Source organism: Etheostoma cragini, chromosome 15, assembly GCF_013103735.1.
Source record: "Etheostoma cragini isolate CJK2018 chromosome 15, CSU_Ecrag_1.0, whole genome shotgun sequence".
Classification (NCBI taxonomy): Eukaryota; Metazoa; Chordata; class Actinopteri; order Perciformes; family Percidae; genus Etheostoma; species Etheostoma cragini.
The window spans coordinates 4,036,327-4,049,199 of NC_048421.1; the positions used below are offsets into that span (position 1 = coordinate 4,036,327).

Consider the following 12,873-nt stretch of genomic DNA (forward strand, 5'->3'; position numbering starts at 1 on the left):
ATTGTTCTTAATTAATTCTCCAACAGAACCAGTATCCATTCATATGGGGACATCTGTTATAAACTCGTTATGAATAAAAAGTAGAACATGGGTGGATTTTACACTCAAACTGCAGCGGAGGAAGTATTCAGATCCTTTATTTTAGCAAAAATCATACTAATAACATTACCACAATGGGGAAGTAGCCTACTCCTCCTACTACATTACAAAAAAGTGTTGCATTCAAACTCTTACTCAAGTAAAAGTAGGCTACTTATATGTATGTAAATCTGTATGAGTAAAAGTAGTTGGCGTGCAGACAATGAATGTTTGTTTAATTATCATATATTATTGGATTAATACCAGTGATGAATTAATGTGTAAGGACATTTTGAATATTGTAGTTTGTCAAGTAAGTACTTAGGTAGATTAATCTACAGTAATGCATCATATTTTATAACCTTGTAACATGCTTTGTATATCTTAATGTAAAGAGTAATAGTAGCTGTTAAATAAATGTAGTTGAGTATTGCAGTATTTATCTCTAAAATGTAGTGGAGTAGATAAAGGAACACAAAATGGAAATATTCAAGTAAAGTACCTCATAACTGAATTTAAGTACAATACCTGAGAAGACCACTCAAGTATTATACCCACTGACACTGGGTTGATATTTTGTACACCCTCAAATAATAGGCTACTAACCTTTCAAAGCAGATCATGTGGCAGAAACAGAATTCAGATCAACAGACAAGCCCACAGGACTTGGCCCAGCCTCAGGAATATCTGCATAAATGATTCACGACAGAGGAAATATTGCTCAGAGTGGCTGGTGTAAGGCGGTCATTTGGCGAACTAACGTCGCTTCTTAATGCGCAGATAATCACCCATTCTTCAGGCAGGGGGCGGGAGAGAGACTCTTGGAGATCCGCTCTTCGCCACCACCACCGCTGCGTAATCAGGCAGGTCCAGGGCTGAGGCGCACCGAGCCACACAGAGCTTTGCTGATTGATAAGACTCCTTGGAAGAAGAGGACCGCAACTACCGTGCTGACCTGCGACGTGTTTTTTTCTTCTTCTTCTTCAGACGTCCAGCCTGTGAGCTGGACTTTGGGACGCATCACGGTTAAAGAGACCCACTGGGAAAAGAGAAATCAATTGGATATATTGTATTTTTTGAAGAAACATCCTTGGAACTTTTCATTCTTTCTGAGTGTGCTGAATAGTTTAGTCTTGTGTAGTTTTTCCACTTTTCGTGAGGTCTTTTGCTAATTAAATGTAGGCTATTGCACTTTTAGGCGCACACTTGTGTGCAAGTTGAACTAAATAGAAGAAGACTGAACATCACGTTGAAGAAAAAACTCCTGAATTGAAACTTGGAGGTTAATAATTCACCCAGATCAGTGGAGCTTCTTCTATTTTTTCTTCTTATTTTTTTGTGGTTACAAGGGGGACTTAAACGTTGCGTGAGCACGAGCGCTTATTTCTTCTTCTTCTTCTTCTTCTGTGGATATCTCGGCCGGAGAGACAGCAGTGTGGACAGACCGCGTATAGGTGCGCGCAGTTCCGCAGGGCGAGCCGCTGTCCGCCCGCGCGCAGTGCTGAGGAGAGAGGGACTCTCGCGCTTCCATAAATGCCCGGTCCATCAAAGAGGCTCGAGGCTGGGCAGCAAGATGAGCTCGTGGGTCCAGCTGCTACTCGCGTTGCTAGCGGCGTGTCTGCAGTGTGGCGTAGCCGAGGTGAGTTAGCATCAATCACAGTTTGACAGTTTTACCTTCGACCGCAAAGCACCAAGTAAGTTTTATCGGACGTTTTACACAAGCACTGACAGAATATAGAGCCCACTACCATAAAAGTGTGCTGGCTAATATAAACGTTGGCTACAGTTTAAAAACTATGTAGCAATTTCTCTTCTAAGAATTTGCCTGCTTCAAAATTAACTAGACCTAACTTATGTTTTTACGTTTTACATTTGATTACGTATAATTCTGTTTTATTTTAGTTTCCCCTGGACTAAATTATGAATAACATTACGAAGAGTATTTGAGTATTTGTGCTTCTTTACACACACACACACACACACACAACCATGACAATTAAATCCAGGTGATTGTTTTTTTTTGGGGGCGGGGGGGGTAATTTGGAGATAGTGCACCTGCTTTAGTCTAGTCTGATAATAAAATCCAGTCTTTCATTTATTGTCCCTGAGAGGGGTGGTGTCCTTGCAGAAAATAACAGTTGTTCCTTCCATTAACTGCCATTATGAATGGACGCCCGGGGGCAAACACACACACACACACACACACACACTCACACACACACACACACACACACACACACACACACACACACACACACACACACAGCTCGTCTTCTGTGGGTGATGATGAGCCAGGAAACAGAGGCTGCTGATAGGCCATTCTGCAGCTGGATGCCCCACGTGGTGGAGTGATGCATTCATGGATGCGGCTCCAGATGTCGGGCGAGTGCATAAATCAGTCAGTGAGGTTCATCGTACTGTGACATGATGCTGGAAAGGCCAAATGTTAGTTACGGGAGACGACACACAGGGTGAAATATATCTGGGAGGCAAGATGACACAAAATGGGTGTTGTGGTGTGAAGTATTTGTCATGCATCAACACAATGTAAATCACTTGTCTTGCCAAATGCCGGGCGTCTAAAAACACATACACCACTGATGTTTAAAGTGTAGAACCCCATTACATTTTGAGCAAATGTGACATGGATATTGCCATATAGACACAGATTATGTATATTACTGCTGTTTCCACCTCCGGTGTATCATTTTTGCATGGCTACTCCATTTTAATGCATATTTGTCTGTGAAACATGTTCTTTAAAACTTGAAAAATGAACTGTGAAAATGAACAGGAACGTTAGTGATGGATGTGGGATAGATGAACAACGTCTGACCGTCTGCTGAGGTCAAACAGGAAGACCAAACTTAACTGAGGGTCTTGTCTTGGTCAAGTGAGGCTTGATGATGAATGACATTGTTATGTTCATTTATAAAAAAGGAATTGTGGCATCTTTTGCCTAAACAGCGTCTATAGAAGTAGGTTCAGACGCACATTGAATCAGATTATATCTGTATTTCTGCTTCCGTGGACATTTTATCTGCGTTTCAAACCCCGGAAATGTATCTCCACAAAATAGCACCAGTTTCAGCCACTTAAAACTAAAGGGGGTCAAAACACACAGTTAACAAGTCAGTCATGAGAAATTCAAACAAGTCAAAAAGAGGGCACGACCCTTTGTGAGTGTGCCTTTTTTCATCCAGACAGAACTGGCGTCTTTAATTCCTCCTTTCATTCACTGAACCCTTACAATTTGGTGTATGCATGTAGTCTACCATCACCATGACATCACATAAAGCTAGATTTAGGGTAAAACACAGCTATGATGGATGACTTTCCATTCCTATCATCAACCTGTCTATATTTTATGGCCTGTGTAGATACACGTAAAGGTTCTAGAAGGAGAACGTTACAAAGGCTTTGATGTATACAACCAGGAATTCCCCCATGTCTAATTTTAAAGTTATAGTATGGCAGCTGTGAAATGATGGAGCCTCTACACTAGGTTAGTCACATACACACAGTAAAAAACAAAACATTATCATAAGAGAATGGGTTTAAGAGTGAATGATAATTTAAAAGCTGCTAATACATGAAGAAGTGCATATATACATTCAGCTGTGGACCACCAAAGAGGAATCCAGACAGTTGCGTTTAGGGAACACAAAGTCATCATAATCCTTAATTGCATCAGGCGCCTTTCCAACTCAGAGAGGCAAATTATGACAAAAGAATTAATTAAAGTCACATTTATCCACACATTCCAGTTTTGCGCACGTGTAGGCGCAGTTTGAAGGACTACATGTGAAGCCTCACATGTGCGCTGCTGCTGCTGCTGCGCCGGCTGGTGCGCCGGCAGCCAACTCAACCCCCTAATTATGTACGATTAGATGTTCTTCTCCTCCCCTGCTCGCTGGGCCACTGCTGTACCTGGCATTCCTCAGTATGTCCAACAAACCTTCAGGCCATGGGAGCTTGCTTTAGGTGATAAATGCTTGATTATGTCAGAATTAGTTTCCTTTGGACCGTGTAAAATGGCAAACAGTTGACGGGACAACCTGAATTCTCAGGATATTAAAACGGAAATGTTATTATATGACAATAAAGGAAGGAGTTTGGTTATACAATACAGTTCATGTAGGGCTGTGTAGGCACCGACCGAATCACTTAGTAGTCTCGCTTTACCATACCTTCCTCCACAGCGCTGTGGAGGAGGGTCTGGCTAGTCCACACAGTATTTCGAGATGGGAGATAAACGTGCTCTGGCTTATTGGTATTTCTTTAAACCAATCACAATTGTCACGGGCGGCGCCGGACAGAGCCAAGGCGCCGCTGAAAAATAGCCTTGGGAAGAAACTTGTTTTGGTGGTCTGTTCAAAAGTTTTTTTTAGTCGTGCAACAGTAAACTGAGATTGGACAGATAGTCTAGCTAGCTGTCTGGATTTACCCTGCAGAGATCTGAGGACCAGATAACCATAGTCCTCAGAAATCCACCCGTGTTTAAAATGCCAACGCAAAGGAAGGTGATTGGCTGTCTAGCGTTACAGATCGTAGAGACACGAAGGAAACATGTCTACATTACGCAGACGGGAATCATGTAGTACAAGCTGAAAAATAAAGGAAAAGATTAGTGCCATAACGTGTGATCTTGAAATTTCTTTTTGTTTTATGAAATAGATGTCTAAAAGTTGTTTCACTGTACCGTTAAGGAACCGATATTAATGTCACAGTTTTGGTAACGGTAAGATGAACGATACCCAGTCCTAGTTTGAAGAAGTGCTACGGCTAGGTCTCCTATGTTGCTGTAGATTGACAGTAGGCCAACATTAGTATTATGCCTGTCAAACAGCTCTCTCTCTTATAATGAATAGGGTGCCGCAGTTGCTTACTGATATCATCCTTTTATGATATATCTTACAGGTCATAATAAACGTCCCCATGCGCACCTATTTTATTAACTTGATATAGTGTATGTGTCATAAGCTCAATCCCGGGGTTGCGTGTTAAAAATGACAATTGTGTGTTTAAGCATTCTGTTTGTGGATTTTAAATCAGTTTTGTTTAACAGAACCAACGTGTTTATTTAGTATTTCCTGCTTAGACACAAATTGTCATGACAGCAGGCAGGCACCACTGTGAACAAAGGCACACATCCTATAATTAACATCAGACACAATTAGCCAAGCAGACGGGTTTGCTCCGTTTGGCGAAGGGAAGAAATCATCATGACGACTCCTCAGGGGCATCGACAGCTCTGCAACAGAGATGGAAGTGTAATGCAGCAGGCATTTCCCCACTGTATAATTTGACTCTATGGAAAGCCAACCAACAATGGGGGAAAGTCAATGGCGTATAGTACGGGCAGGATGAGAATATACGTCCATGTATGGATGACTGCTTCCTTTGGCTCAAACCCGCTTCCCGTAGGGATTCATTATATTCTCCAGAACCTGAAGGTAATTGTACACACAGTTGACTTTACTGGACATACAATATAAAAATAAAATTAATATGCAGCCTTTCACATATTATATATGTATTTGCTGATGTATGTTAATCATAAGACAGTGAAGACAATTACTAGACCACATTTGCTCCTTTCACATCATCTTCATTGGTTTGCAAACCAAATGAAGCACATCCACAGCCATTTAAACCAATGCGAGGAAGTGTCTCGACCCATGTCTGATCCTCATTCCATTTTAACCCGTCTTTTACTCATCTATTATCCCTCTTTTTTTCAGATGCACCTCCCTTCTCTCCTCTCCATATCACTCCTTCCCCCACTTCCTGACTCCTTCCTGGCTCCTTTGACCCCTAAATGTTAGCAGATGAGAAGACACAACGCCAATAGTCATTCACCCTGCTCTTAGTGACCATTGTGTGTCTGCTTTGGTTAATACTCCCCCCCCCCCCCCCCCCCCCCCCCCCCCACCACCCCTCAGCTCTCTTGACCATTAATGATTTGGAGGGGGGGTGGGGGGGTTAAACCCCAGACAGGCCATAGAATCACAATTTAGAGCTGTTGCTTGGTTTCTGGTGTGGTGGTAAGGCCGGTGTTATTTTATCCTTTTATTATCCACACACTAAAAAAAAAAAAGAAATGAATTTTCCTACTATCAAGTATTTCCTGTGGAGCCACAACCTGATATTGTTTATAGCCCCCACGCTATGAAACGCCATTGTCTTTCAAAAACTAAACTAAAAACACAAAAGCCAGACCCTGGCATGGAGTGTTACATTCCTTCATTGTTATAAGCAGAACAAGTCAGTGTAGATTATGTTTAAAAGCCTGAACAGTAACAGTAAACTGAGTTTGAGTAAGAGCGCCCTTTTTTTGTCACTTTTTTTTTAAATTCAGCGTAAACTGAAGAATTTACAGCCGTCACTGATGTAAATAAAACCCCTCAGACTCACAGAGCATCACAAACTTTAAGGTAACCTTTAAGGTTAGTCGTTGTTTTAAAGACTGACGGCAGTTTCATGCTTCCAATCTCGGGGGTTGTTTTTTTGACTAGGGATACCATTTGGATTATATTTTGATCACCTTTTTTTGTGCCTAATTGTGCGCCCCAGTCTAATTCCATTTCCTCAGATGAGTTGTTTGGAATCCTCAAAAAGCTATTCTTCTAGCTTTTTACACTGCTGGATGGTGATGGCGCAGTGGATATGACACATGCCTTTGGTGTCGGAGACCTGGGTTCAGTTTCAACTGTGATACATCAACCATTGTGTAGCTGAGCAAGACACTGTGGGTCTGACATACATAGCAGTTGTAATTTGCTTTGGATAAAAGCGTCAGCTAAATGACATATAAAGTTTAAAAATGACTTAACCATTTAGACTTAAAAAAGTCTAAATGGTTATGTGCCTTTTTCCTTTGTTCCCCCATTATTGTGTTCAAAGGCGCTCCAGAGTAACGCATGTTATTTCTTTGCTCTGGTATTTTAATTCCCATACACTTGTGTGTTTCAGGGGGAGCCTCTGCCTGCAGCCCTGGTGGAGCTGGTTAGAAACAGCCCCATCTCTTCCATAGAGGACCTTCAGCTGCTGCTGCTCACTGACTCCGTAGGTAAAGACCAGCGCATTCTCATGTTACTGTTGATACATACACCGGACTCCGTTTTGGGATGGTATTATGGATCCTAACACAGTTACTCTCTGTTTCGAAAAAAAAAACTTTTTCAACTTTATAACCACATGGAGCTAACTGAATCTTACCTAAACCATTTTTTAAATATTTTATTAACAGTATTTTGAACCATGACAATGGTGGGTTTCCTTATCTTTTGTATGCCTTTACCACAAATTCATAAATATTATATTTTGGCAACATTGATATTAAACATTGTGTAATCAAGAGTTTACCAAATAATACATAAGTAAGAAATGCTATGAGGAACTGGAAACTATCAATAAATGACTACTTTAATACCAGAACTTGTAAACATCAACAACTGAGAAAAACAAACGCAGAAACAAGGAGCAGGGCTAATGCATGATCTTAGAAACAGATACACACCCTCATGAAAAATACACTAGAGTAAATATTATAACTTTCTATCTCAGTCTCTGTTCCTCTCTCTTGGCATGTGCATGCTCATAAGCATGGAGTGACATGAACTACCTCAACACCCTCTTTGTTACTCTCTCTCTCCTGTTTTTGTCTTCTTGCGCATGATCACATCTACACACCCACACGCAAGGTCTTGAGCTCCTGTTTTATCTCTATACATGCAGAGGGCGCTAGAAGGCCTTAGAATAAAATATACACCACAAGCCGAAAAAAGAGAGTTGTGTTTATAAAAGTCAAATAATGTTTGTCTATTGTTTTGTCTCAGATGAAGAGGAAGGGATTTCTGCAGCAAATGGAGGCCATAGACTACCAAGGAGCCTCGGTGAGCCCAGCCCCCCTTCTTCCTTTTTTAAAAATGTCCCTACAGTGTAGAGGTTGAAGGTTTTTTTTGCGCTCAACATGTAAATTTATTGTATGTCACGAAATACAGAGACATCAATGCTATTACTCTCATGGCTTTTGTAAATCTTAAAGAGGATTGTTATGACAGTTGGCTGACAGTTTGTGTGGATGGATATCTCTTTATTCATACTCATAAACATGTTAATAGAAGGTTGGAGTGCTGACATGGAGGATTCCTGATTTTCCTCATGAATGTAAAAGTACTCCATCCTCATTAGTGGAGGACTGGTTGTGTTCAGTCTGCCTTCCTGGGAGTTGATTGATGTGACAAGTATGGCTTTAGTGACACGGTAAAATTCTTCCCATTAACCTTTTTTTCGCAATCACGATAAAACAGATGTCTGAATTACTGGACACTAATCTACAACAGTCTAGGTGACTTTCCTGGATTTCCTCTAGTATGAGGAGATGCTAATGGCTCTACATTAATCACCACAAACCATGCCCAATATTTTATTTGTCCTTGTATGTTCAAACAGAATTGAACCGTGAACCTTTTTGACACAAAGTACAATGAAATCCCCTCACGTTTCTGTGTAACGGACCAATACAATGCAAAAATCAAAACAAGACGGATTTGAAGAAGTTGTAGCATACTCATTTGAAATGCATGAGTTTCACATTTGAATTCGCGGCAGATAGAAACAGGCGGTAGTGGATGCTGCGGTGATAATGCAGGATAGTTGTATGTGCGCTGCATACTAAGTCATAAGTCACTACTGTATACAATTTTAAATTGTGCTTCAATGATGAGAGCTTCTTATCGTACATATACGCATGCAAACAAGCTAGAAGAGTCACTTTGGATGATTGAGTAAGCTTAGTGGAATTGGAAGTAAGTAATTAGGCCTCTCAGCAACTTGGGAGGGTTTAGAATTTCAGTGGCAAATGAAGAGCCATGTGCATTTAGATTGTTGTCTTTTACTTATTGCTTCAACAAGCACACAAATTGAAGAGGTTGTCTAAAGTCAGTGGCTAGTTAAATATTATAATAGAGTTAAAGATCATTTTTATAATGCATGCATGCATGTTCTGAATTCTAATGCCAATACGAAAACAAATACAACCAGTCACACTCAAACTCATGGATGGATTAATGACCGCAAAGATACACAAAGGGACAACTAAGAGACAGAGCGGCAACAAGCAGACACAAAGCGACTAAAAAGAGACACAAAGCAACTACAAAGAGATGCAAAATAACTAGAAATGCAGAAACAACTGCAAATTGACACAAAAAAACAATAAAGCGACTTCAAGCGATGACAAAGAGATGCAAAAAAACAAGCAAATTGTCTAAAAAATAATGCAAAATTACTTTTTTCTTATGTAGGAGAAATGCGGTATAATGTACTATTTCATAATCTGTGCATGCTCACACTCAAACAGTCATATCTCATCCCTCAGATGCCCAGCCAGCTCAGCAGGCGCTGTGTAAAGTTCGTACAGAGGTGGTTGAGGTAACCAGGGCGATGTTGGACCGTAGCAACGCTAACTTCCTGTTATGGCCGCCCTGTGTCGAGGTGCAGCGCTGCTCTGGCTGCTGCAACACCAAGAGCCTGCAGTGCGTCCCAGTCGTCACGCACACCAGATACTTGCAGGTAAGCATTACGACACACACTTAAACATACTGTACACAAATGTCCAAACACATACATCTACAACATCCTGGAGAGGCTGCGCTGTCTTTGTGTTATACGCAGAACTCTGATCTGACTTTGATATTCTTCTCAACCTCTCAAGGTCATGAAGATCGAATACATCAACAAGAGACCCACTTACGCTAAAGCTGTGGTGTCAGTGGTTGATCATGTGGAGTGCCGATGTCAGCCCGCTCCACGTCCCTCTGCGCCCAAGAAAAAATCCCCTCGCAGACAGCATAACCACCAGCACCAAAACCAGACACTCAGCCAAGGACACGGACAGGTACAATATAAAATGCCTGACATACTTGGTGTTGGGGGAATGCTTTTACTGCACTACGTGGCTTTTGTGCATATGTGTGTAAATGCATATACGATCCTTTCTAAACTTGGTTAAAACCCGACTATACTAGGCTAGGCCACTGTTACGATACCTCAACACTTCTGACACCTGCTTCACAATAAAAGGCATTATCAACCTTCCTTTGTTAGTAACCTTTTCTGTCAAACACCTACCAAAAAAGTTGAGTTTATATGGTTCTAATGCCTATATTATTGTTTCATGTAGTAATAATGTATAGGTTTGTAGAATGTTTAAATAGCTTCGGGCTGATATATATATATTTTTTACATAGATAATAAATACATTCTTACTTTTATGTAGTCAGCATTTATATTATCTATCTACTCATTAAAGCTATAATGCAGAACTTTTTTTTATAGTAATGAATGTCTATTACACTCAAGCTATTGCCAAATGAGTTGCTACAGAGCTTATAAAGACAATCAGCTCCACAAAAAATCTCTTTGCATTTCTCATTATGGCGATGTGATGTGTATTTATGTCACCGCGATGAAGGACAACAACAGCGTTCAGCTTTGGAGATGACGAGGACATAAAAACGACAAGATAACTATCTATTCTGAAGAGTTCATCATGTTGTTTTAATCCTCCGTGTTAGTAACTGCATTGAGAAGGGGGGTTGCGCAATCTTCAAGGGCTTGCATCATGTGGGCGCTCCGACAGTGTTCTTGTCATTAATTTGAGTTCCTCCATAGTGCATAGTTTCTATTGCCCCCAAGAGGAATTCTAAGTAATGACAACAAAACTGTAGGTGCGTCCACATGATATAGCCTTCCTTGATTGCTGAATTAAATTCTTTTACTTTTTTTGTGAAAGGTTAAGGTGCACTCCAAGGATGAACTTCATCAGTGGGATGAGCTGAAGCAGAACCAGAGGGCCCACCTAGAGGACCTCCTGGAGCATCACTGGAGTCCCAGAGGAGACAGCTTCACTCAGCCTGGAGAAGGGTACAGCCTGGTAAGGGAAGACACATCTCACACTGGAGAGGCTGTTCCTTTTTCCCCACACTGGGCACATAACTCCACCAAGCTCCTTGGGACTAAAGACCAAACTGCGAACCAGGAGAACATTTCCTCAGTGGACAATGTTGGTGCTGAGGAAAAGAACCAGTTTGTAGAAGGTGGGGAGCTGTTGCTGCTCAACAACACTGAAGGGAAAGTAAATGAGGGAAATGAGAACAGGGACGAAGTCATGCAAACGCACAGTCCATTATGGCAAGAAGACAGATCCAAACTTTCAAAGAGCCACACGAGTGGTTCCTCACACCCAGTTACTCCGCATCTTCTAGCCAAGCTCAGTCCTACTGAGGCGCCTGGTGAGAGAGTTGGGAGCAGGTTCCGACCGACCAAAGAGCCAAATCCAGAGCCTCGAGAACAGGCTAAACAAAGAGACAATGAGACTCCCGAGGTGGTGAGGATATTACAGATCGAGGAAGAAAAACTGGAGCAGGAGAGAAAAGAGCTTCTACTTCTCCACAAGAGGCTTGACCAAGAGAAGGAGATCCTGAGACAGCAGCAGATGAAACGTGAAGCAGAGGAAAGGGAGAAAGAAAAGGAAACAGATAGACAACATCACCTGCATGATAAACATCATCATCATCTGCAAACAACTATAACACAGAAACCAGGTATAAGACGTTATTGAAAACTATGGGTTACTAAAAACACAAATAAAAATACTAGGGCTGAACGATGAATCACTTTCAAATGGAAATTGTGATTTGAAAGAATTGAAAGTAGCTAATTGTGAACACAAATGTGTAGTTAAATGTTTGGTGTAACATTTTTTTATCCCTGTTTTCATTATTATATGATCAGTTTTTTTGTAGATACATGCTGGAAAAATGTTACGTATCACAGATTGTTTACAGAAATGGTGGATTTTCATTTATTTTGTATTTATTTATTTAACAGGGTCGTAGAAGGTGCAATATGTAGCTAAAAATATAATCGCAAACCAAATCGTAATCGCAATATCTGGAAAATCACAATTCATTTCTTTCCTCAAATCTTTCAGCCCTAAAAAACACTAACATTAAGTAACCCGTCATATTAAAACGTAGAGCTCAAAGGAAACACTTTAACGGGTTTTTATTTTTCTTCTTTCATTAACTATTGTGCATTTTTAACTCACAACAACCAGAGCATGCAGTAAAACAAGTCACAGACTTTTGGTCATCTTAATACTATGTAAATCCTATTCTGACAGCGACAACATCTACGACAACCACACAGCAGCCATCAGCTCCAGCAGGCCCCAGACCCCCAGCCCGTCCAAAGAAAAGGATGAAGAAGAATCGCAAACGAATCAGCAAGGCAGCCATGAGAGCAATGCTAATGTAGAGCTAAAATAAATTCAGGTGGGTTCCTCCCGAATATTTAAATAATAAATATGAGTGTAATATTTGTATTTACTGATTATAAAGCTACTTTAAATTCAATTCACTCTGCCACTATGTACGCAGTTCAAAATATGTCTTCCTATGTTTCCCCCTTCAGGGACACAAAGTGAACTTGGTGTATTTCTTGGATCCAGAGATGAAGCAGAATGACTCCCTTCGTATAAGTATTTATTCACGTGTCAGTAACCTGCTCGTCCTGTGAGATCTCCTCCGTAACACTACTAATGACTGTCTGGTGAACCTGTAACTACACATGTGTGGAGTAAGAGGAGGGCGAGGCGAAAAGGGGATATAAATAAAAAAGGTGGACCTGGTCAAGAAAATGCCTTGCTCTGCCACAACAGTTGCTGATATGAAGTCACAAGTTTCACCCGGAGACTGACAAATTGGGTGCGAGCACAGAACCTGT

The 12,873-nt window shown here is 41.0% G+C and overlaps 1 protein-coding gene across 2 annotated transcripts in view; it reads left to right on the forward strand.

The window, feature by feature from the left end:
* The first annotated feature begins 778 nt into the window (after window positions 1-778).
* The window catches only part of pdgfbb (platelet-derived growth factor beta polypeptide b), a 13,893-nt gene continuing 1,798 nt past the window's right edge, over window positions 779-12,873 (forward strand). The window contains exons 1-8 of one of the 2 annotated variants that reach the window (XM_034893773.1): window positions 779-1,717; window positions 7,054-7,150; window positions 7,920-7,976; window positions 9,464-9,657; window positions 9,800-9,982; window positions 10,880-11,690; window positions 12,272-12,422; window positions 12,562-12,873. The exon at window positions 12,562-12,873 is cut by the window's right edge and continues 1,798 nt beyond it. In XM_034893773.1, coding sequence (XP_034749664.1) covers window positions 1,652-1,717; window positions 7,054-7,150; window positions 7,920-7,976; window positions 9,464-9,657; window positions 9,800-9,982; window positions 10,880-11,690; window positions 12,272-12,405 — 1,542 coding nt within the window. In that variant the 5' untranslated portion in view covers window positions 779-1,651 and the 3' untranslated portion in view covers window positions 12,406-12,422; window positions 12,562-12,873. Of the gene's footprint in view, window positions 1,718-6,490; window positions 6,516-7,053; window positions 7,151-7,919; window positions 7,977-9,463; window positions 9,658-9,799; window positions 9,983-10,879; window positions 11,691-12,271; window positions 12,423-12,561 lie in introns of those variants that run through there. The other variant, XM_034893774.1, reaches the window with a different exon arrangement.